Source organism: Mustela lutreola, chromosome 5, assembly GCF_030435805.1.
Source record: "Mustela lutreola isolate mMusLut2 chromosome 5, mMusLut2.pri, whole genome shotgun sequence".
NCBI lineage: Eukaryota > Metazoa > Chordata > Mammalia > Carnivora > Mustelidae > Mustela > Mustela lutreola.
In genome coordinates this window covers 85651692-85675080 of record NC_081294.1, presented here as the reverse complement: position 1 = coordinate 85675080, position 23389 = coordinate 85651692, and the positions used below count along the sequence as shown (strand labels likewise).

General features: G+C 37.5%; 1 protein-coding gene across 2 annotated transcripts in view; it reads left to right on the top strand.

Moving 5' to 3' along the window:
- PLPP1 (phospholipid phosphatase 1) overlaps positions 1 to 23389 on the top strand; it is a 94226-nt gene that overhangs the window by 14061 nt on the left and 56776 nt on the right. The window contains exon 2 of one of the 2 annotated variants that reach the window (XM_059175000.1): positions 20657 to 20811. The exons of the other annotated variant lie outside the window; for it this stretch is intronic. Coding sequence (XP_059030983.1) covers positions 20657 to 20811 — 155 coding nt within the window. The remainder of the gene's footprint in view (positions 1 to 20656; positions 20812 to 23389) is intronic. 2 annotated transcript variants of the gene reach the window in all.

Below are 23389 nucleotides of genomic sequence, written 5' to 3'. Positions count from 1 at the left end.
TTTTGAACTGTCAGATATAACAAATAATGAAATCTTACAGTTCATACAGGGGCTAGCCATAGGCATATTTCAGTGAGTTATCTAAATATAATTCAGGAGAAGGTGTTTATGTAATATGACATACAGACATATTAATATTTATTATAATAAAGGGTGTGAATCATATCTGTGTATTCGTCTTATCTATGCAAAGTACTATTAGGCAAAATAAGAGAAACAGACTGTTATTCCATTTTAAAGAGGTTAGAATGGTTTACTTTGTAATTTCAACAGAACTTTAAAAAAAATTTGTTTTACCAAGATATGAAATAATTTCCATTTATTTTTACTAATGTATAAAAGTTTTTAGAGAATTCTTTTGTATTTATGGGATGCATAAAAAGTTAAGTGTGTGGACACTGGAAACCTACAGGTCTGAGTTTGAATTCCAGTTCTTTCACCTATAATTAAGATAAATCACCAACATTCACAGCTTCAGTTTCTTTATCTGAAAAGGACTGGGTCTTTATCGGTATATTCTCTTTGGCTCACATGTTGTGTGCCACACTTTTTTTAAAAAAAAGATATATCTTTTTTTTTTTAAAAAGTGTGGCACACAACATGTGAGACAAATACCTGTGGAATAAACAAATGCCTACTATGTAACTCACATAAGCCAAAGAGAATATACCAATAAAGACCCAGTCCTAGAGCATACTAGCAGGGAGAAGGGCAGAGGGACCAGGAGAAACAAACTCACTTATGAGCAGGGAGCCTGACTCTGACTTGGGGCTGGATCCCAGGACCCTGGGATCATGACCTGAACCGCAGGCAGATGCTTAACTGTGTGCCACACTCTTAAGCAGAGGAGATTCATGGAATCACACAAATAAATACACAAAAGAATCAGTTAAGTGCTATAAAGGAGAGGGATGGGTATTATGAGGGCTTATAAAAGAGTTTTGAATAGGAGAATATGAGGTAGCTTTTTAAAATGATGAGTTTAGCTATAGGTTAGAGTAAAAGATGGATTAAGGCTGGAAAAGGATGGATTTAGGGAAAGGAATTGAGAGGCAGGGCAGTGGGGTCAAGGGGAAAAGGGAGGGGAAAAATGAAACAAAATGGGACTGGAGAGGGAGACAAACCATAAGAAACTCTTAATCTTAGGAAACAAACTGAGGGTTGCTGGAGGGGAGGGGGATGGGAGATATGGGGTGGCTGGGTGATAGACATTGGGAGGGTATGTACTATGGTGAGTGCTGTGAATTGTGTATGACTGATGATTCACAGACCTGTACCCCTGAAACAAATAATACGTCATATGTTAATAAATAAATAAAAATTTTTTAAGAAGGCTGTTGAATTAGTCCAAGTGAGATCATGGTAGTGAGACTAAAGAGGTAATGGTGGCGATGGAGAAAGGTGGATGGATCTGAGAATTCTGGGAGGTAAAATGAAAAGATTTTGGTGACATATTGGATGTCTGGAAGTTGGAGATAGTGAGGATAGTTCTGAAGGTTCTGACTTGTTTAATGGATTGTTGTTGATTCCTGCCAGTACTGAGCTGGGGAGCACTAGGAGAGAACCTGATCTGAGATAGGAAGAGGGGTCTGGAAGAGATAATTTTTTTAAAAAAATTATTTTTTTGAGAGAGAGGGAGAGACAAACAGCAACAGAGAACAAGAGCGAGAAGAACAAGAGGAGAGGGAGAATGCAGGGCTTGATCCCAGGACTCTGGGATCATGACCTGAGCTGAAAACAAATGCTTAACTGATTGAGCCACCCAGGTGCCCCAGTTCTGGTTTATGTTTAAGGTGCCTTTGAGATTTTGAAGGGGAAATGTCAAGTCCTTGTGTGCATAAATGGGTCTAGAGCTCAGAGGAATGGTCTGACTTTTGAGAGGGAGTCACTGATGTATTAATGGTAATTGAAGTTATGAGGATTGGTGAAATCCCAAATGGGAGTTACAAAGTGAGGAGAGGTTTAAGATGAAGTTTTGAGAAACACTAGACTTTCAGATTGTTGAAAAAAATGAAGAACATCAAGACTGAGAGGGAACACTAAAAGCTGGAAGAATGTTCCTGGAAAGCCAAGTGAAGAGAGTGCCCCAAGGAGAGAGTGGTAACAATGTCTGCATTCTCTTGAAAGGTCCAGTAAGATAAAGTCTGAGAAGTGTCTATTGGATTTTGTTACAAAAAAGTCATTGATAATTTCATGTAAGAAAGCAATTTCCATATTGGAGTGCTCTGAAAAGTGGGTATTAGGTGAAAATATGGAAATTGCGGGTATTGGTATTTACTTTAAAATGTTGGGGGGATGTCTGGTTGTCTCAGTCAGTTAAGCATCTGCCTTCAGCTCTGGTCATGATCCCAGGATCCTGGGATCCAGCCCTGCCTCAGGCTTGCTCGGTGGGGAGCCTGCTTCTCCCTCTCCCTCTGCTCCCTTCCCGCTGCTTGTGCTCTCTTTCCCTCACTTTCTCTCTCTCTGACAAATTTTAAAAAAATAAAAATCTTAAAAAAAAATGTTGGACTGAGAAAGGAGAATATAGTAGAGAAGATTCCAAGCACAGGCCAGCAGAATCATTTCTGAGAAAGTGAGCAGATCAGTTAGGGCTATCAGCTGACATACTAATGGCCTAAAATAATAGGTTCTCATGGTTACTTATGATATACCAGATGGGGCAAGAATAATCTTGTCAGGTATAGGAATACATTTTATTTAAAAAAAAAAAAAAAAACTCCCACGTATATGTGTGTTTTTACACCCAATATGGTACATTGAACTCATGATCAAGAATCGCATTCTGTATCTACTGAGCCAGCCATGAACCCCTAGGAATACCATTTGTATATCAATGGTCCTGTATAGGAATAGTTAAACTCCTCTTGAAGAACCCTCTTTGCTGAGAACAATAGATTACTTCATACCTTTGTTTTCCAAATAACCATTACCAAGTATGGTGGAGTTGGTTTCAGAAATCTGCTTTGCTATGTATTCTTCTTTTGGGTCACACAGATGGTTATTTCATCCTGCTGAGCTTCAGTTTCTTCCCTTGTGTGATGGAGAGAATTTGGTCTGTGTAATAGATTTGTTAGGAATAAGTGAGAATCTTTACAAATAAAGCACCTGGTACTTAACAAGCACTTAAAAAACTAATGCCTGCCTGTCTTTTTTCTTCCCAGGTAGCTGATGTTCATTGTGTAGTTTCATCATTGTATGTTTGCCTTGAAGTAATAATTGGTGGGAATCCTTGCTTCTTCAGCTTATCTTCTGTGTAAAATAACTTGAGTAGTACAAACAAATATTTTTGGGAAAATGGATGTATGATTTGCTACTGCAATAATCATAACCATTAAAAAAGGAATTTTACCAACTTTTTTGGCTTGTGTGCCTTTAAAAAAAATGTGTGTGTGTGTGTGTATGTTAAAACTTACTAATTTCGATGTGCCACTTTGGTGACTTCCTACCAAAGTAAACATTTTTATGTTTTTCTTTTGAGACTCATCTTAGTATAATTTTATTTTAGTTTTGAACCCTGGCCAGTTGGCATAATTTCAGAGTAGACGTGATGGATCCACATAAATACTTCTAAGGTTTATATTATACAATATATATTTTTTATTGGGAGGGGTACATGAACTGTCAAATGCATTTGTGGTTTCAGGTCTGGATTTTATTTAGTAGGCTATTGAAAATTTTTGATTTGTAATTTTGACTCCTGAGTTATTTCCTACTCATATTTTGAGCACTGAGATAACTAATTTTGTACCAAAATGGTGGAATCAAATAATTCTGATTTCCTTTGTTACTAAAGCAATCTCCCGAAAGGTTTTTAAATCTGCCCCCAACCACCAGTTGGATGCCTCTTAAGAGGCAGGTATGCATACATTTTTCTAGAAGATGACTGTTCTAGAAATTTTAAAAAGGTATCAGTTTGCCAGCTTTATTCAAGAAACAGTATAATAGTAAACACACAGTTATTTTTTTTTTTTAAGATTTTATTTGTTTATTTGACAGAGAGTGATCACAAGTAGGCAGAGAGGCAGGCAGAGAGAGAGGGGGGGAAGCAGACTCCCTACTGAGCAGACAGCCCAACTTGAGGCTCCATCCCAGGACCTTGGGATCATGACCTGAGCTGAAGGCAGATGCTTAACCGACTGAGCCACCCAGGTGCCCCTCACGGTTGTTATTCTTTGGAATATAGGCCTTCCCACTGTGTGGGAGAAGTTATCTCTTGACCAACTACAATAAGAGAGACTTTGTTGGTTAAGCAAAGCTTGTGGATGGGATTGCTGCAACTGGAAGACTCATTTTATATTTAGAGAAGTAGCTTAACTAGGTGTTCTCAACTGGATACATGACGCTTGGTTTTAAAAGCTTAAATAATACCTAGATAGAACCCTATAGGTCATAATTTCTTTAATGACTAAGTAAACTTTTCAAAGAGGAACCTCTTCAAAGAAGAATCTTTCCTTTGATTCACTATCCTAGGTTGTTTTCTGAAATTTGTTGGCCATTGACAAGCCTTTGAAGAAAGCTATCTAAAGTAATGTAGCTGATAATTTGATGAAAGCTTCTTGTGTATGTGTTGCTAGATCTTCCAAGTTTGGTACTTTTTCATTAGAGGCAATAGGCAGAGGGAAAAAATAGGGAATAAGTACCATTTAAGCTCTCTTAATGTGCTTTGTGTTATGTTAGGCACATTACTTGGCTCTTAGTTTACAACTGTTATGGAAGGTATATAAATAGTATTTTTTTGCATTCTCCATATGAGGAAATCCAGCTCAGATAGGTAAGTAATTTGCCCATGCTCCCTTAAGTTTAGTAACTGGCAGAATGCCAGAAGTAAACTCAAGTTAGGTGGGGAAGTCCCAACTCTATGCAGGACCTTACCGTGCCACATCAAAGGAAAGATGTCAGAAGTAGCTAAATAGAAGCTAGAGTAGCAAGTAGATGTTAGCTAGTTGGAAGGTGGGGTCATTGTGTAGAGTGTGGCAAGAGGTTTGAACAGATATGGGAAATAGAGAATGTGAAATGAGGCTTAAATCAAGAGTGAAATTCACTCTTTTGACATACAGTTCTATGAACTTAGACAATTTATACTTTAGGGTCATGTAACTACTGTACAAGATACAGAACTGATCTGTTACCCCAAATATATTCCCACATGCTGTTCTTTTGTAGTCACATCCTTCCTCATCCTATATCTCTGGCAACCACTGATTGGTTCTCTATCCTATAAAGTAATATAAATGAAATCAGGCAGTATGTAGCCTTTTGAGTCTGACTTCTTGACTTAGCATAATGCATTTCTAATTAGGCAACCACTAATGATGTAAATGTTACTGTACAATTTTGCTACAGTTTTTGACCTTGAACTCTCAAAATGCTTTTATCATTCCAAATTCCAGTTTCACATAGCCAAAAAAAAAAAAATTCTGTTTGAGAAATGATTATAGTTACAGCTTCAAATATCAAAGAAGCCCAAAATAGATTGCTGATAAGTGCACAGAGGAGAAATTAAAATAGAAGAAAATTAGCCATCTCTCCCACACCCTATTACGTCAGCCATCTCCTTGCCTTTTGTACATAGAAATCTGCAAGGAAAGTGTGCTACTGTGAACTTTGCCATCTTGAAAAAGAAAGGGAACAGCTGTTACCATGAGAGGGTGGAAGGAATATATGTTCCTGGCCAGTTGGCACTGTGTGTCTTTTGGGCAGGGAACAACAGGTGACCAACTTCTTCCTTTCTATTTTTGTTGGTGTATGAATAAATAGGCTGTGTGTGTGTGTATGTGCACGCATGCATGTAGCAATCTGAGTCCATATTAAAATAACCTGCCATTTTAGTCCTGGATTTCTTTTTTCAAAAACATCTGTTTAAATATATACACAAATTTACTTTGTGTGTCTTGATGAACTAAGAAACTGCAAGGTTGAGTGCATTGTAGGTCATTATTGATAGAAAAGTACAAAAAGTAAAATCCTTCTTTGGTAAATGTCACTTATGAAACCTCCTTTTCTCCCTTTTGTCCCAACTTAAATACAAAATGAAAAAAACCCCAGCAAGATACTTAAGTACTTTTTATAGTAAAACCATAAGCCACAGAGATGTTGTGGTCAGTTCAAGCCGGTGACCAGAGTACAGGTGTTTGTGAAAGCCCAAGGTTGCTCTGTTTCTTGAACTCTTGCCCCGGATACTTCACGTACCATCTCTGTGAATCACACCCAAACACAGTGCTGTCGACCCCTCCTACCTGGTGCAGGGCTCTTTCCACTCTTCCACCTCTATCTTACACAAACTCATCCTTCTGCAGTACAGCTTTCACCAAGCCCTTTCTTGCTCAAGAGCCAGTGTTGGTTTTTTATTTTTTATTGAGACATATCCACGATATTTACCTGGGACAGAACATCCTCACAGTATAGTTTCACTTTGCCCTTTCAGATTTCTGTTATTTCTCAGTGCCTTACTTGAGTTGAATCATTGTGTGTGTGTGTGTGTGTGTTGTCTGGCAACAGATTGAGCTCAGTGATCAATCTTTAATGCATTTCTAATTCCATTTCCCATTGCAGTTTTTGAGTGTGTTAGTCTCTTTATTCCATTACAGTTGTTTTGATGTTTTTCTCTCTATGAAAACCTCCATTTATCCTTTGGTCTCTGATTTTTTTTAGCAAATGATACTGTTTGCCACTTCAGTTTTTTAAAAAAGATTTATATTAGAGAGGGATTATGAGCAAGAGGGACAGAGGAAGAGGGAGAGAGAGAATCTCAAGAAGATTCCATGATGAGCATGGAGCCTGATGCAGGATTTGATCTTAAGATACAGGATTACAACCTGAGCCAAAACCTTGAGTCAGATGCTTAACCGATCATGCCACCCAGGTGCCCCTGTTTCCCACTTCATTTAGAAGGATTTAGAGTTAATAAGTACATGTTTGAAACCTGGATCTACCACATATTATCACAGCTGATAGCCAGTAATACACATCTGAGTTTTCCTTTCTCCAGCCCACAACCACCCTGCTGTGGACCTCTCTAAGATCCTCAACTGAAAGGTTGAAGCAGAACCTAGCTTTTCTAGCACCAGCTGGTGTCTGTTCTGAGTGGCCAGTGCTGGTGCAGCACTAGTTGTTAAATATTTTTAATTTCACCCTTATTATATCTATGACTTTAATTAAGTTACTTATCCTTTCTGAGTCATCCTCTCATCTTTAAAATGGGGATAATAATACCTGTTTTACAAGGTGACTTTGTGCATTCATCAAATATTTGTTGAGAGCCTGCCCTCTTTTAAGTACTGACTTAGGTGCTTGGGATAGATCAGGGAACAAAACAAAAAAATTCATTCCTGATGCAGCTTCTATTTTAGTATTATGAGGATGAAGTGAAAGTTAATGTTAAATATTCAGTATGGTGCCATACGCACAGAGGTACGCACACTGTTTTAGTTCACTAGATTCTTTGCCACGCTTTTCCATCAGGGCCAAAGGGCAGGGGAAGCATGGGAACAGGGAAAAAGGGTAAAGTCGGTACTAGTAACTGGACGTGACTTCCCCAAAGAGGACTTGTGTCCTGACTACATTGCGTAGCAATACAAATGAAATAGGAAGCTTATAATTTTTTTTTTGTAAAAAATGCTAGCTAACCTGTTCTTGATGGTCTTGGTTGTCTACCTATGCTTTCATTTCCTCCATCTACTTTGGTTGTAGCTTTACATCGTTAAGGCCTTTCTCGCTTAATTGACTGAGCTGCCCAGGTGCCCTTATCACCTCTACACGCTCAGTCTTCACTCCTTAAATCTCATCAGTCTTTCTATTCTCACTCAGTTCAGGTGCTGTAGTCCTTCTATCAGTGACCTTTTGTCTATTCTTTTTCTGCTCAGCTTCCTTGTAAGTGGCATTTGTTAAGACCAAATGAACTCAGTGGGCTCATGGCCTCATTGGCCTGTGTTCAGATCCTAATCAATGATTCTACAACTATGTGGCCTTGGGCAGGTTTCTTCATCTTCAAAATGTTGTAATAATATCTACCTTTTCAAGTTATTGAGGGATTACAAAGCTGTAATACCTAGAATTCTGTCAGGATATAGGGTGAGAGTTAAGTAAAAAGTAGCTCCTGTTACTGGTAATTTTTAAAAAATGCCCCTTTATTTTCCCTGACATTATCTTTTCCTTCACGTTCTTATCCTATTTTCCTGAAAGTTCCATTCCTTATTAGTTGGCTTTGTCGACTTCGTGTTTTCTTTCCTAGATTATGGCCGTTGTCACTTTCTCTGAGTGATCTAAATAAAATCTCATGGCCTGTCCTCTTTATAATTGATCATTTCTGGTATTTATCTTTAGTCTTCATTCTCTCTTGAGTGTCAGATGTGAGTGTCTAGCTGTGTACTAGATGTGAAACATTTGTGTCAAATGAAGAGGCATATTAATTAGGAGTGCACTGAATCTGTAAAGGAAACCATCTCTCTTACCTACAAACTTACTAGTTTAATTTGTTAAGTTGGAAAAAAAATTTTTTTTTAAAGATTTTATTTATTTGACAGAGAGAGATCACAAGTAGGCATAGAGGCAGGCAGAGAGAGAGAGGAGGAAGCAGGCTCCCTGCTGAGCAGAGAGCCCGATGCGGGACTCGATCCCAGGACCCTGAAATCATGACCTGAGCCGAAGGCAGCGGCCCAACCTACTGAGCCACCCAGGTGCCCCAAGTTGGAAAGTTTTTGAGTGATTCTCTTTACTTTTGGACACCTAATGATCCTTTATAAAGGATGAGAAGAAAACTCTATTCAGAAATAACACATAATTCTTGTCAATAGGATGATTTCTCCAGTGATTCTGTAGAGAATATATAACAACTGTTTCCAAAGAAAGCAAGAAAAATACTATACACCCCCACAAATGTATTTTGTTCAAACTGAATTGGACACCAAATAAAGAACATTCCTTAAGTTTGGAATGAATGCAATTTTCTAAAAACTGCTCAGGTAGCACAAAATAGTAAAGAGCCAAAAAGTTTTTGTTTACTTTTAACCTAGGATTGCTAAAAGGGGAAAATGAAAGGGTTCATAGAAGCAAATTTCACAAATGTAACTGTAGACTTACTTGTTAGACTCAAGTATATTATATGTAGAAAAACGCACAAACATGGTTAAATTGACATATGCTGGACCTTTTTTTTTCAAAGGGAGAATATTTCTTACATAAAGGTTTTATGCATTACCCTTTTTGGTAAAACAGCTCCTAGAAGCAGTTCCCTCATTGTTTATTTTTGTTTTAAGTTTTGCTGAGGTTTCACATTTCTCTTCTGTAGTTTACAGCAAAGTGTACTTAGACATCAGGATGTCTCAGTCAGTTCACACATAGTAGATTAAGATGTAGCCTAGCTCATCCAAAGCAATTCCACTTTCACCCGCAATCTGACCGAAGCTTTTGTCTATATGTGCAGATCAGCTTAGACTCATAGAATCATGGACTTGACTGAAAGGGACCTAAGAGATAATGTCATTCTTCTTTGTCTTTCATTGCTAAGGAAACTGAGACCCTAGTGGTTAGACTCCTTTCCTAAAAAAAAGAGGTGGTATGATGTGGTGAAAAGATAAGGAACTTTTTGTTAAAATGCTGGCTTCCCTCCTTACCACCTGTGTAATATTGATTATTTGCCCTACTCTATTCCCACAAGCTGTGTACTCTTGGGTGAGTTACTTAGTGTTTCTGAATTTCTGGTTAAGATTTAGCCCGGAGATATAGGTAGTACATTTTAATAATTTGCTCTATTTGTGTTTTTCTTTCATTTTCTTAAGCCTTTAACAAGAGTGATCATTTCATTAACCTGTAGAAACTCATTTAGTTTTATTGATCTGATTTTTGCTTCTTTTTCTACTTCATTAATATTTGATCCATATTCTTTTCACTTTCTTGAGATTTAAAAATAAGTTATTACATTGAATGCTTAATTCATCTTTTCTGATGTATAAACTTAAAGGTCTTCATTTTTATGGGTAGTATTTTAGCTCTATACTCTAAGCTTTGATTTATTTTACTTTCATTGTTCATTTCAAACTTTCGTGATGTTCATTTTAATTCTTCTTGACCTACAATTTAGTGACTTTTAAGTTTTCAAATCTACAGATTTTAGAGGATTGTCCTTTTTTCCCCCTTTCATGGAATTGTTGGAGACAATACATAGACAAATACTTGACAAATAGCAGGTACTGAACGAATGTTTTCTCTTTTCCTTCGAGAAATGAAATTCTGCTTTTTAAAAAAAAATTTTTTTAATTTATTTGACAGAGACACCGTGAGAGAGGGAACAGAAGCAGGGTAGTGGGAGAGTGAGAAGCAGGCTTCCCATTGAGCAGGGAGCCCGATGTGGGGCTGGATCCCAGGACCCTGGGATTATGACCTGAGCAGAAAGCAGATGCCCAATGACTGAACCTCCCAGGAGCCCCCAAATCCTGCTTTTGAAACTAGGACAGAAAACATAAAATTGTAATTAGCATAACTAATATTAAAAATGACTTTAGTTCTATAATATAACCAGATAAGGAGGCAATATATAGAGAGCAAAGAGAGATGATGGAAAAGGATACAAATGGGAGGAGCGGAGGTGGGAAGGAGAATTAGGGGAAGATGTAGGAATGTCAAGTTGAATTAATTCTTTTTTTTTTTTTTGGACAGACAGAGATTACAAGTAGGCAGAGAGGCAGGCAGAGAGAGGAGGAAGCAGGCTACCTCCTGAGCAGAGAGCCCGATGTGGGGCTCAATCCCAGGACCCTGGGATCATGACCTGAGCCAAAGGCAGAGGCTTTAACCCACTGAGCCACCCAGGCGCCCCTAGATACAGAGTTTTGATTTATCTACTTAATATGTGATAGATAAGCATAGCTCTCAAAAATTATGAGAGCAGACATCCCCGAAGTAATTATTTCACTGTAAGTGTACTTGTTTCTGATCCTGTCAGTCAGGTTAAAAAGTGAAGGGATGATTTCTTTTTTTTTTTCTTTTTTTTAAAAATTTTTTATTATTTATAAACCTATATTTTTATCCCCAGGGGTACAGGTCTGTGAAGCACCAGGTTTACACACTTCACAGCACTCACCAAAGCACATACCCTCCCCAATGTCCATAATCCCACCCCCTTCTCCTAAACCCCCTCCCCCCAGCAACCCTCAGTTTGTTTTGTGAGCAACTGCACTACTGGGTATTTACCCTAAAGATACGAAATAGAAACCAAAAAAACAATAGAACAAATCAACAAAACTAGGAGCTGGTTCTTTGAAAGAATTAATAAAATTGATAAACCCCTGGCCCGACTTATCAAAAAGAAAAGAGAAAGGACCCAAATAAATAAAATCATGAATGAAAGAGGAGAGATCATAACTAACACCAAAGAAATACAAACTATTATAAGAACATACTATGAGCAACTCTATGCCAATAAATTTGACAATCTGGAAGAAATGGATGCATTCCTAGAAACATAAACTACCACAACTGAACCAGGAAGAAATAGAAAGCCTGAACAGACCCATAACCAGTAAGGAGATTGAAACAGTCATTAAAAATCTCCAAACAAACAAAAGCCCAGGGCCAGACGGCTTCCCGGGGGAATTCTACCAAACATTTAAAGAACTAATTCCTATTCTCCTGAAACTGTTCCAAAAAATAGAAATGGAAGGAAAACTGAAGGGATGATTTCTAATTGCTTTATTTTTTTGTTTTAAACAGGAGAGTAAAATAGGCTTTTGCTTTGTCCTGGATTCAAACAATGTATTTCCCATAGATAGGACTTTTTCAGGTAGGTTGCATGTATAGCATTTCAGGAAACACAATGAAAAACTTCTTCATTGTGATAAAGTATTTTTTTTAATTTCAAAATTAATTATTTTGGCCTTTTGTTTTATTGTAAAATGCTCAAACATGGAAGTATATACAGTAGGAAATCAGTTTTCTTCCTGATTTGTATGAATACCATCTCTGGACATAACTGCTTAGAAGTTGGTGATTATATTCTAGGCATTCTGATGACAATTTAGATACAAACACATAATTTGTTTTATGTAAGTGAAATTATACTGAATATAGTGTTTGTATAGATTATTTTGATTACTTAATATATTAGAGATATTTCTATGTATATGATCCATACTTATTCATTAGGTTTTAAAATTTTTTCCAGATTTTATGGTAGTAAGTCATTTATAAGTACAGTTTTAAAAAAAATATTTATTTATTTATTTGAGAGCAAGTGAGTGCGAGGCAAAGGAAGAGGGAGAGAGAATCTTAAGCAGACTGCGCTGAGTGCAGAGCCTGATGCGGGGTTCGATCCCACAATCCTGAGATCAGGACCTGAACTGAAATCAAGAGTCAGACACATACCACCTAATCTCCCCAATATGTTTTTATATGAAGATAACATACACTTGTATGTGCCTTAGCATGATGGTAACCTATAATATTTGCTCAATACATGTTAGTTTTTATTCTTCTTCTTGGACATATGAGAAGGGCCGTGGAAGATGATTAATCGTTTTTTGAGTAGTGAAACCTATAAGGATTCACAGTCAAAATCCACAACCATAATATTAATCTTTTCACTATAAAGGAAACCTTTCTTCTAAGGATGTTTGTGTTTTGTGATTTGGGTTTATAAATTGCTGCAAAACCAGCAGGATGGCTATTTAAGAGTGTTGTGAGTTAGGCTGCTGATTATTTTAGGTATTTCTGGTAAGAGCAAATATTTTTTATTGGTGAATAAGACACCACATTATGGTTTATCCTTTTTACTGAGAGTGTACAGTATGTATGTACTATAGAGTTATACAGTATGTGATAACATTTTTATGTGGGAATCTTGAACAAAGTTCTTTGCTAACTCTGAAGATGTTTAGAGGCAGGTGCTGAGACTGGAAATCCAATACTACTGTTACTGGTAGGTAGGTTAATGTGTGCTTTGTGATTAACTTTCAGATCTGATTGTTTCTAGTGGTTCTAGAGAAGAGGATAGGAAAAGATGGATCTGGAGCTGATTGTTAATTATTTGTAAAGTTCTGTCTTGAAGTATTAATGCTTTATACTTTCTGTCCTCTCTTTTTCACATCTGACCCTTGTGCTTTTTTGGCAGGGAAGTTGTGGGCCTCTGTTTTGGGGGAAGCAGTAAAGAGGATTGGTTTGGGGCCCCAACTTCTTTACTCCCTAAGGAAAGAGTAAGGGGTGCTGCCAGGAGAAGGGCTTCCACAATAGCCAAATCTGAAGCTTTCTGTGTACAGGCATTGCCCTCAGGATTCCAGGCATTTGTAGAACTATAAATTTCTTGTAGCAGTCAACTTGGGTATATCAGCCTGTTTATCTTTATTTGTCAACACTTTGCCTGCCTAGTGGAAAACATGCTTGAGAAATACTTGTTAGAACATAGAATTGGAAGTGCTTCCCTAGCATGTTCTTGAACTTCAGATTGATAATCTGTTTTCTGTTTTTGTTTTTGGGTCTTTTCTTGATTTATTTGTTTAAATGTTTCTTCCCAAAAGACTCAAGTTACTTAAAACATTTGAAAACCTGAGTTTATGGTTACACAAAGGTTTTATGTGCCTCAGAGGCTTTTGCTCACTTGTTTATTCATTTGTTCATTTATTTATTCAACAAATATTCCTTAAAGTGCTTATTGTAAGCAGAATTGTGGGAGGAATGCTAACATTCGTCTACTCAAAGGAAAAGTGGAAAATATATTCTGGAGAGATACCGAAGACTGAATGTATGTAGGTAGATTTGTGTAAAAGAAAGACACCTATCCATGTATATGTTTCAAGAGACATGGCCTAAAGTTCTCTCCTAAATATATTTAGAATCTGTTTCTTCTATTCCAGCTGTTGCTTCTCTCATAACCTTAGCATCTCTCATACGCATACAAGAAATACACTGTATTTCTTGGCTCTGGACTTTCCCTCTATTCTAACTTTACACTGCCTTTTCCTTTATATGGCTCTTCTCAAGAGTTTTTCCCCCTGCTAAAGTACAGATTGGATTGTATGTCTCCTTTACCCACAGAATAAAATTTAAAGTTCCTACTATATAGTTTTAGTACAGATTCTGTAAACAGTTCATTGATGAGGCTTTCCACAGTTATCCACTTTTATTTATTATCTATTCCATGGTGAGACCCTAACTGGTTTTACCTCGTTCTGATATGTGGCTCTGGATATATTCCATTTCCTTCTGTGGACTGGTTCTCATCATTGCCTACTCTGCCCTCAGTGCCAGGAGGCTGACCTTGCCCTTTGAGTTCTAGATGTGTTTGGACAATGGGAAACATTGGCAGGAGAGTAGGGTTGCTGTGTTTTTTTTTTTGTTTGTTTGTTTGGTTTTTTTTTTGGCTTCTCCTGCCACTTCATGTGTTGTTTGCTTTCCCAGAGGTCACAGTTCTCATGAAGCTGTTCTCTTTGTACTTTTAAGGCTTAAGGGTGGCAGCTTCAGGAGGTTGCACTGTCCCTGGACTCTGACGGTCTTCCATATCTTGCAAATAGTCCTTTATTAAGTGGTCCTTAAATTACTCCATTTAAGGGTGCTGTTTCCTGCTGGGGTCCTGATTGCTGCATTGTCTTAATACTCTAAGCTTCACTTTTGCTTGTAATTATAGCTGTTACTTTCCTGCAGCACTATCTATCTCTTCTTTAAACATTTTTTGGTGAACTCTTATTCATTTGTCTCCCCTTCCAGTCTTTTTTCCTGGCACTGTGGTTGCAATATAATAGGAATTGAAATGTCTGAATGAATAAGAAGGGAGATTTTCAAGAGAATGGACATATGAATTTCCTTGGATGGCGTATTACTTACTTAGATGTCTGAAATAGGATCTTTTGAGAAAACATGGGGAGGTAGTATGTACTGAAGTCCACTTAATCACTTTAATAATGTCTAGATTTTTATTTTGTTCTTCTCATGAGGTAAATTTAGCATTTTTTAAAAATTGTTGCTTCAACTTATTTTTCTTTACGTTTCTGATGTGCTTTATTTTCTCAGTCATGCCGTATTTAAATGGGTGCACTGTGCTTTTACTTGGCATCAGTTGTGAATTTGTTTTGAAACCGTTCAATATTATACCGGCTGGGATGATGACTGATCTCTACATTCCTTTGGGGTGACGTTGCCAACAGGGGACAAGATCCATTCTGTTCCAGTTTTGCATTGCTGTGTATGCACGTACAGCAACACAGAAAGCAGCTTCACTGGCTAATACAGCATTACTATATTTGTCATGGAAATTGGATATCTGTTTCTGGTGGCTTTTTGTTGCTGTTGCTTGCTGCATGCTTTGTTTTTGTTTTAAGATTTTATTTACTTGTCAGAGAGAGAGAGAGACATGCTCCTTTGCTGGAGTGCATGTGGACAAACTGGAGCGGCCGGCAGAGAGAGAAGCAGGCTTCCCGCAGGGCAGAGAGCGCATTGTGAGCCTCCATCCCAAGGGCCCTGGGATGGTGACCTTAGCCAAAGGCAGATGCTTAACTGACTGAGCCATCCAGGCGTCCCTTACTGCATGCTTTGATCTTGGAGACGACTAAGAGCATTTCTGGCCATGAGAAACATCCCGAAGCTGAAGACAGGGTGGTGTAACTGCAGCAACTGGTTTGCTACAGCTTTGTGCCAATCCCCCCCCCCCCCCGTTTTTTTTTTGTGCCAAGTCCCCTTGCAAAGAGACCTGAAAAACCTGGTGCTTCTACATACTAAAAATTGACATTAATTTCTCTTTAAAATGTGTTTGAGAGTAATTCCATTTATCCTTTTGGAATTTGGAATATTTTATAATACCATGTCTTTACGGATGTATGTACTATAATATGGGAGAGATTTCAATTACCACTTTATTGAAGGAGAATATAGGAAGCTTATCTATCTGTCAAGGTATTCATTTATTTATCTTCCTCTGTATATCTTAGAAGGCATGCACAAGAGCAGACATACTATAGTTAACAAGTGTGTTTAGAAGACTGAAAGATGTTTAGCAAGAACTTTTAAAAAGCGACTTCTCATATGGAAATATTTCAATTAAGAAAAAAACTCCTAGAATTATGATTTGGGTCAAAATATTTCTATATCCTTTATATAATGATACACCTATTCCATGAAATGGTTTATTTCGAGAAGCATCTTCCTATAATACTTAGACACAGTACTCTCCATTACTATCCCCCAAAATTACTGTTGAAAATAATCTTTATAGCAGAGAATATTCCATTTCCTTTTTTTCCTTTTTTAAATTATTAACATATAATGTATTATTTGTTTCAGGGGCACAGGTCTGTGATTCATTAGTCTTAGAAAATACATAGCACTTACCACAACACATACCTTTCCTAGTGTCCATCACCCAGCTTCCCCATTCCATTGCTTTTTAAAATAGAGGTGTTTGTTTATTCTTGAGGGGGAGGTTAGATTTGCCTGTGTGTGTGTGTGTGTGTGTGTGTGTGTGTGTATTTATCCGTCCTAGTCTTTTTGGGCTGCTGTGACATTATGGTATACACTGGGTGGCTTAAACATTAGAAGTTTATCTTTTCACAGTTCTGGAGGCTAGAATTCTGATATCGGGATGCCAGCATGCTTGGGTTCAGGTGAAGACCCTCTTCCTGGCCTATAGATGGCTGCATTTTCCTGTGTCCTGTCATGCCCTTTCCTTGGTGCATGTACATGGAGGGAGAGAGAGATCTCTTTATTTTCCTCTTCTTATGAGACCAGTCTTATTGGATTAAGTTAATAGATTTATGACCTCATTTAACCCTAATTACCTACTAAAAGACCTGCCTCCAAATATGAAAAAATTGGAGGTTAGAGCTCCAAAATAAGAATTCTGGGGGCCACAGAATTCAGTTCATAGGGTTGTACGTGTGTGTGTGTGTGTGTGTGTGTGTGTGTAATATATGAGTAATAAAGGAAATAATTGTAATATATTTAACTAGAAGAAAGTATTCATGCTTAGACAATGACAACCCAGTATTGAAGTTCATTATTGAAGTTTTTTCATAAAGATATTGCTCTGTTAGTGGAGGTGGCATAATATTATAATAAAAGGGTGGTTATCCAAAGATCCCTTTTCCCTCAGACCTCAGAGACTACTCAGTTCTCACTTTCCTTGATGTCTTAGTATTTGCATCCTACCTTTGCCCAGATACTGACTTGTTACTCTAAGCTACTTGGCTTTTGTATCACAACATTGCCCTACTTCTCTATTGTTCATTCTTTTGCAAGAATGGCCATTGTGTGCTGCTGAACAAAATGGACACAACCGGGGCGCCTGGGTGGCTCAGTGGGTTAAAGCCTCTGCCTTCAGCTCAGGTCATGATCTCAGGGTCCTGGGATCGAGCCCTGCATCGGGCTCTCTGCTCAGCGGGGAGCCTGCTTCCTCCTCTCTCTGCCTGCCTCTCTGCCTACTTGTGATGTGTCTGTCAAATAAATAAATAAAATCTTATTAAAAAAAAAATGGACACAACTTCTGCCCTCTAGAGCAAGTAGTCATCCTCTTTTCCTTTTTTTCCTACAGTCTGTCCATGATTTCATTATGGATATTTAGTCATTAGCTGATTGTTTTATCTCTGTTAGTTTTGATTTTAGGCTGTTTCTGATCTGTTGCATTCCCCTGGCTTAAGTTACCACCTCTAATGCCAGTATCTTGGGTATCTCTTTCTATTTCTGATTGTTTCCCATTATAGCCATTTAATGTATTTTTATTCAGAGCCCACTGTGTGTGTGTGCCTGGTGTAAGGAATATGAGAATGATAGTCTTTGCCTTCAAGTTGGTAATAGAATGTCATAGGCAATATGAAATATAGTGTGATAGATGTGTGTATAATTTGCCATTGGACCAATACACAGGGCGTGCCTGCCTTGGACTGAAGGGGAAATGAGAGGGCAGGTATCCCCAGTAGAAGGCTGAATGTAAATAAAGCCACCTGAGGTTTTGAAAACATAACATGGAAAGGCAATAGCAAATGATTCGGTGTGATTGGAATCTTAAAGGCTGCATGGAGAAGAGTCACAGATGAGGCTGAGCATTTAAGAAGTTACCAGGTCACCCCAAAGGCAATATTCTCAATATGAAACTAATTTTCTTCCAACATAAACCATGTCCCACTCACACCTTCACATTTCTGTCAGTGGGCCCACCATTCTCTTTCTTGCCAAACCCTGAAGTGTCCTCTTCAGGTCTACGTCTGCACTTGTAGTTAGGCATGAAGTTAAATCATTTCTATATTCAGAACACTCCTCTGTGCATTCTCTTCTGTTTTCACTATTAACACATTACTTACCAGCTAATTACTGGATTATTTCAAGGCTATATGAAATGGTCTCCTTTCTACTGTTTGTTTGTTTTTTTTTAATTTCTAGCATCCCCTATTTTACCCTGTTGCTGATCCTGACTGAGCTAAGAGGGCAGTGATATTTTATTTCCTACAGGAAAAGTCCTTTTTTAGGCCAGTATTGTAAATATGTAATTCTTTTTACTAAATGCAAAAATTTCAAGCTCTCTTCTTCCCATTAAAAACCATAGAATTGGGTGCCTGGGTGGCTCAGTCGTTAAGCATCTGCCTTCAGCTCAGGTCATGATCCCAGGGTCCTGGGATAGAGCCCTACATCAGGCTTCCTGCTCAGCGGGAAACCTGCTTCTCCCTCTCCCACCTTCCTTGCTTGTGTTCCCTCTTTGGCGGTCTCTCTATGTCAAATAAATAAAATCTTAAAACAAAAAAAGCAAAAAACAAAAACCACAGAATTGAAGAATTAAGAGTTATCCATAGCAAAGAACATTTTGTTCCATTAACTTTGAGTTTTCATTATGAACATAATATGTATTTTATTTTATTTATTTATTTTTTAGAGAGAGAGAGATCGGGAGATCACAAGCAGGCAGAGAGGCAGGCAGAGAGAAGGGGAAGCAGGCTCACTGCTGAGCAGAGAGCCCGATGCGGGGCTCGATCCCAGGACCCTGAGATCATGACCTGAGCCGAAGGCAGAGGCTTAACCCACTGAGCCACCCAGGCGCCCCATGAACATAATATGTATTTTATATTGAACAAGCTTTTTCAAATCATTAGTCTCCCACCTCCCAACTTATCACAGTTCTCATATTTTAATTTATCCAGATCACTTGCCTCCATGGGAGGCCACATATACAATGACAGTAGAAACAGCCTGTACTGGAATCCTGGTTTTACTCTTTATGTTTTAGCAAGGGTCCACATTTGTCTAAGCCTCATAATAACTTATGTGAAAAATGGGAGAAGTGGTATTACCTGCAGGGTTATAAGTAAGAATGGAGTTAATCTGTGTAGCCCAGTGCCTGGCATGTGTGAGCATGCAGTACAGGTTGGCTCTAAAATGTTACATACCTTGAAAACCCCTTGTTCATTCCCTCTGTGCTCTTGTTAGTGTGACCTCATGCTGACCTTGCTTTTTTGTACCACTAAATGCTCTCCCTGAGCCCCTCCCTATTGCCTGTGGTTTACCTGCTATGACAGGTTCAACTCAGTTGCCTTTTTAAAAATAGTCTTTTCTAATTACTCTAGTTCACGTTGACCTCTGAGTTCCTATAGGACCTTTTATATCATTTTAGAAATTAGACACACTTAATGTCTTTTTTATGGTATTTCTTTATAAATTTACATAGTATAAAATTGACTTATTTTGATGTACATTCTGTGAGTTTTGACAAATGCTTAGAGTTATGGGTAACCGTCACAGTCGAGATACAGAACAATTTCATCACCCCTCCCCCTCCATAGCTATCTTGGTATTAAATTTTAAGCAATTTCCTCCAATATACATTCTGTTTCTACACTTAAGGTTTAGGTTCTTGAACCTAGTGTCAGTTTTATACTAGTTTTTCTCCCTTTGTGTGGCCTAACCTAGTGCTGAACATACAGCAAGTAGAGGTGAAAGTGTTTGAATTGTATAAAACAAAGCATAAAAACATAGTAAATTTCAACATATTCCAAGGCTTCTCATTTAAGTTATTTAACTTCTCTTTGGTCTTTCACTTTACTTGGGTGAAAAATTTGAAATGGATATTATTCCTGTATTATTGGCTCAAGTGATTTCAAGTCTTGCAGGGCTAATAATTTTAAATATATCTTTGGGGAAAAAAGGCTAGTTTCTTTCTGTTTTTATTATCAAATACACTTATGGTTTCTATTTTTTCCTAACCCTATTAATTTGCTTTTTAATGTGAAACAAAGGTTTCTATCCCCCCCACCCCGAGGATTTTTGGCTGTTATGATATTATTGATAACTAAATATATTTATAGTTTTCCCTTTTTTTCTTAAACATATTAAAGATATCAATCAATTTGATTAAAAATAAACTAGTTACAAAATGTAAAATAGAAAGCCTCCTGTTTTTTCAGCTTTATTGTTCTATGGGCCAATTTTGCTCCCTTCTCTGGTTATTTCTTTTATTGATTGTCTTTAAAATCAGAGGTCAACGCAAGCAAGAGAATTTATACTTGATAAGTGTGGGGCTGATATGGACAAGCTAATGCTGCATGGTTTCCTTTATCTCTACTCTTGGGTATTTTGGAGTATTGATCCTTTTCAGAAAGGACCAAATATGGTTAAAATTTGCATCCCATTCAGTAGAGTTTACTTCATAATGAAGTGAATTGAATTTAACCATGTGTATCTTTTTTCCCTTCCCCAACAGCTTCCATGCCTATGGCTGTTCTAAATTTGGGCCAAATAAGTCCATTTCAGAGAGGCTTTTTCTGTAAAGACAACAGCATCCAGTATCCGTACCATGACAGTACCGTCACAACCACTGTCCTCTCCGTAGTGGGGCTTGGTTTACCCATTTCCTCTGTAAGTAAATAAATAAGTAGGTAGTGATGCGTTTATTGTGCTGGAGGATGGATGAAGTGATGGATTTGGGGTGGAAGTAAATCTGTAGTACTGTCTTCACCAGTGTTGATGTGGTGAATGACTGGGGGATATACCCACTGTTTTCATCTAGGGACGGTGTTACTTCAGTTAAAGGGGAATGTTACCCAAAATAACTTGAAGTCCTCATGAAGAACTATAGAATGAATAATTTACAATGGAAGCGTTCATTTAAGTCATTTGGACCAATATTTTTCTGTATGTAAGTGAAGAAAGTTAGGCCCAGACACTTGGTCATGCTATTTTATGGCAGAGCGGAAACTAAGATTATGCTTATTTTATCGTATTTAAATGAGTATTGAAACCATAAGAAAGGAGATAGATTTATTCATTAAAATTGAGAAGACAACTCAGCAGAAAGAATATAAATACATATGCAAAATAAAATCCTCAGTATACATCAAAATTTACTATTTTCTAAGTTGTGCTGATCTTTAGATAATTCATCTGTCTACAGGATAATATTTTTTTTCATTTTTTTAAATAACTGGAAACTTTCCTTCTAGGTTAAGTTTCACAAATTAGGTTTAAGATTGGTCCTTGAGATTTTGTGATTACTTTCTTTATCCTTGCCTGTGATTACTGAATCCTACGCTATCCTGTTTCTCTCTCTCTCTTTTTTTTTATCCTGTTTCTCTTTATGTGAGTTGGAAATAGAAGAGAAGGAGCAAAGATTTACCTCCTTGACTGTCTTGGGATTGCATCCAGTGATGATGCTGTATTTCTCCTTTGACCAGTTATCTTTTCGCAGTTGGTTTTGCTAAATAGTTGACTTAAAAGTTTTTGTTGTAGCAGACACCGCAGCCTTATTTCCATAATAGGACAGGCTGGTTTTTCTTTGTTTATTTTGCCCTGATATGGCTAAGAATAATAACCTAACTAGTTCTTTAGTTTTCCATTTCATATCTGAGTTCTTTTTTTCTTTTTGGCTAGCAGGTTGTTTTGTTTTGTTTGTTTGTTTGTTTCTGGATGGTGTTTAGCACTATATTAAGGTAAAGGGGACTGGGTTTTGTGATATATCAAGATAGAATAACATTTCCATATATTTTCTACATATTTTAATTTGATCATAACTACTTTTATAACATTAAAAAGGAGAAAAATCTGGGATTTCGTTTATGGAGGTAATTACTTTTTCCCTAAAAAGTAAATTCTACCATAACTGGTAACTTTTGCTTTAGCCTTCAGACTGATGAAACAGTGTACAGCAAAGCATATAGTACTGACACTTAGGTGAAAATAGACTGTACTGTCTTACTGTAACTCTGCTTGTATGAAGTGCAGGGTGTTATTTTGTAGCCGTTATTTTGAGCAGCTATCACCAGGTAAGGTTTTTAAAAACCAACCCTTCTCTTTGAGGAGTCAATTCCTTGAAGATCAGGAAGTTACTTCTAGTTATTTGACTTGGTACATTTCATCTTTTTCTAAAAAAAAAAAAAAAAAAAAGTTTAGTTATAAAAATAATAGATACTCATTTTTGGGGCACCTGGGTGGCTCAGTGGGTTAAGCCTCTGCTTTCAGCTTTGGTCATGATCTCAGGGTCCTGGGATCGAGCCCTGCATCTGGCTCTCTGCTCAGTGGGGAGCCTGCTTCCCCCCCCAACTCTCTGCCTGCCTCTCTGCCTACTTGTGATCTCTGTCAAATAAAATAAATAAAATCTTAAAAATAAAAGATACACATTTCTGAACTTAAGAAAATCTGTTAAAAAAGAAAAAGAAATCACCTGTAGTTGTACTGCCTGAAGACAGTTCATATTTTGGTGTTGCTTCCTTTAGTTGGACAGTCTTATAGATCATTATGAGCAAGACAGAAGAAAGAGATATTAAGGAGTCAATCCCATTTACAATTGCATCCAAAACCATAAGATACCTAGGAATAAACCTAACCAAAGAGACACAGACAACTTTTTGCTTATGCTCTTTGTCCATTTAACTTTGGAGCCTTCATCTGTTTTTCTCTAACGTCTAAGAGTATGTATATAAAATATGAACAGTTTAAGCCTTTTTCAAATGTTTCCAAACTCATCCGTAGTTTGTCATGATGCAGTTTAGGTCACTATGAATAATACAAAAAAAAAAAAAAAAGTTGTCTGTGGAAGAAAAAAATTGCCAAAAAATATTTTTAAAAAGGGTCAGTTTCTTAAAAAGTTCATTTTAAAGCAACGCTGAGAAAATGGTTTGGCCTCTTATGTTGGCAAAGGGAAAAGGTCTGCTTACATTATCAAGTATAGAAAACAAGCGTAGGGCACTTGGGTGACTCAGTCAGTTATGTGTTTGCCTGCAGCTCAGGTCATGATCACAATGTCTTGGAATGGAGTCCCACATCAGGCTCCCCTCTCGGTGGGGAGTCTGCTTCTCCCTCTGCCCCCCCCCACTCAGGCTCCCTCACTCTCTTTCTCTCTCTCTCTCACAAAAATAAATAAAATTTAAAAATCTAAAAAAAATAGAAAACAAGCATATTCATATACAAAGCTAGTAGGAGTATAAATGTGTGTTAAGAA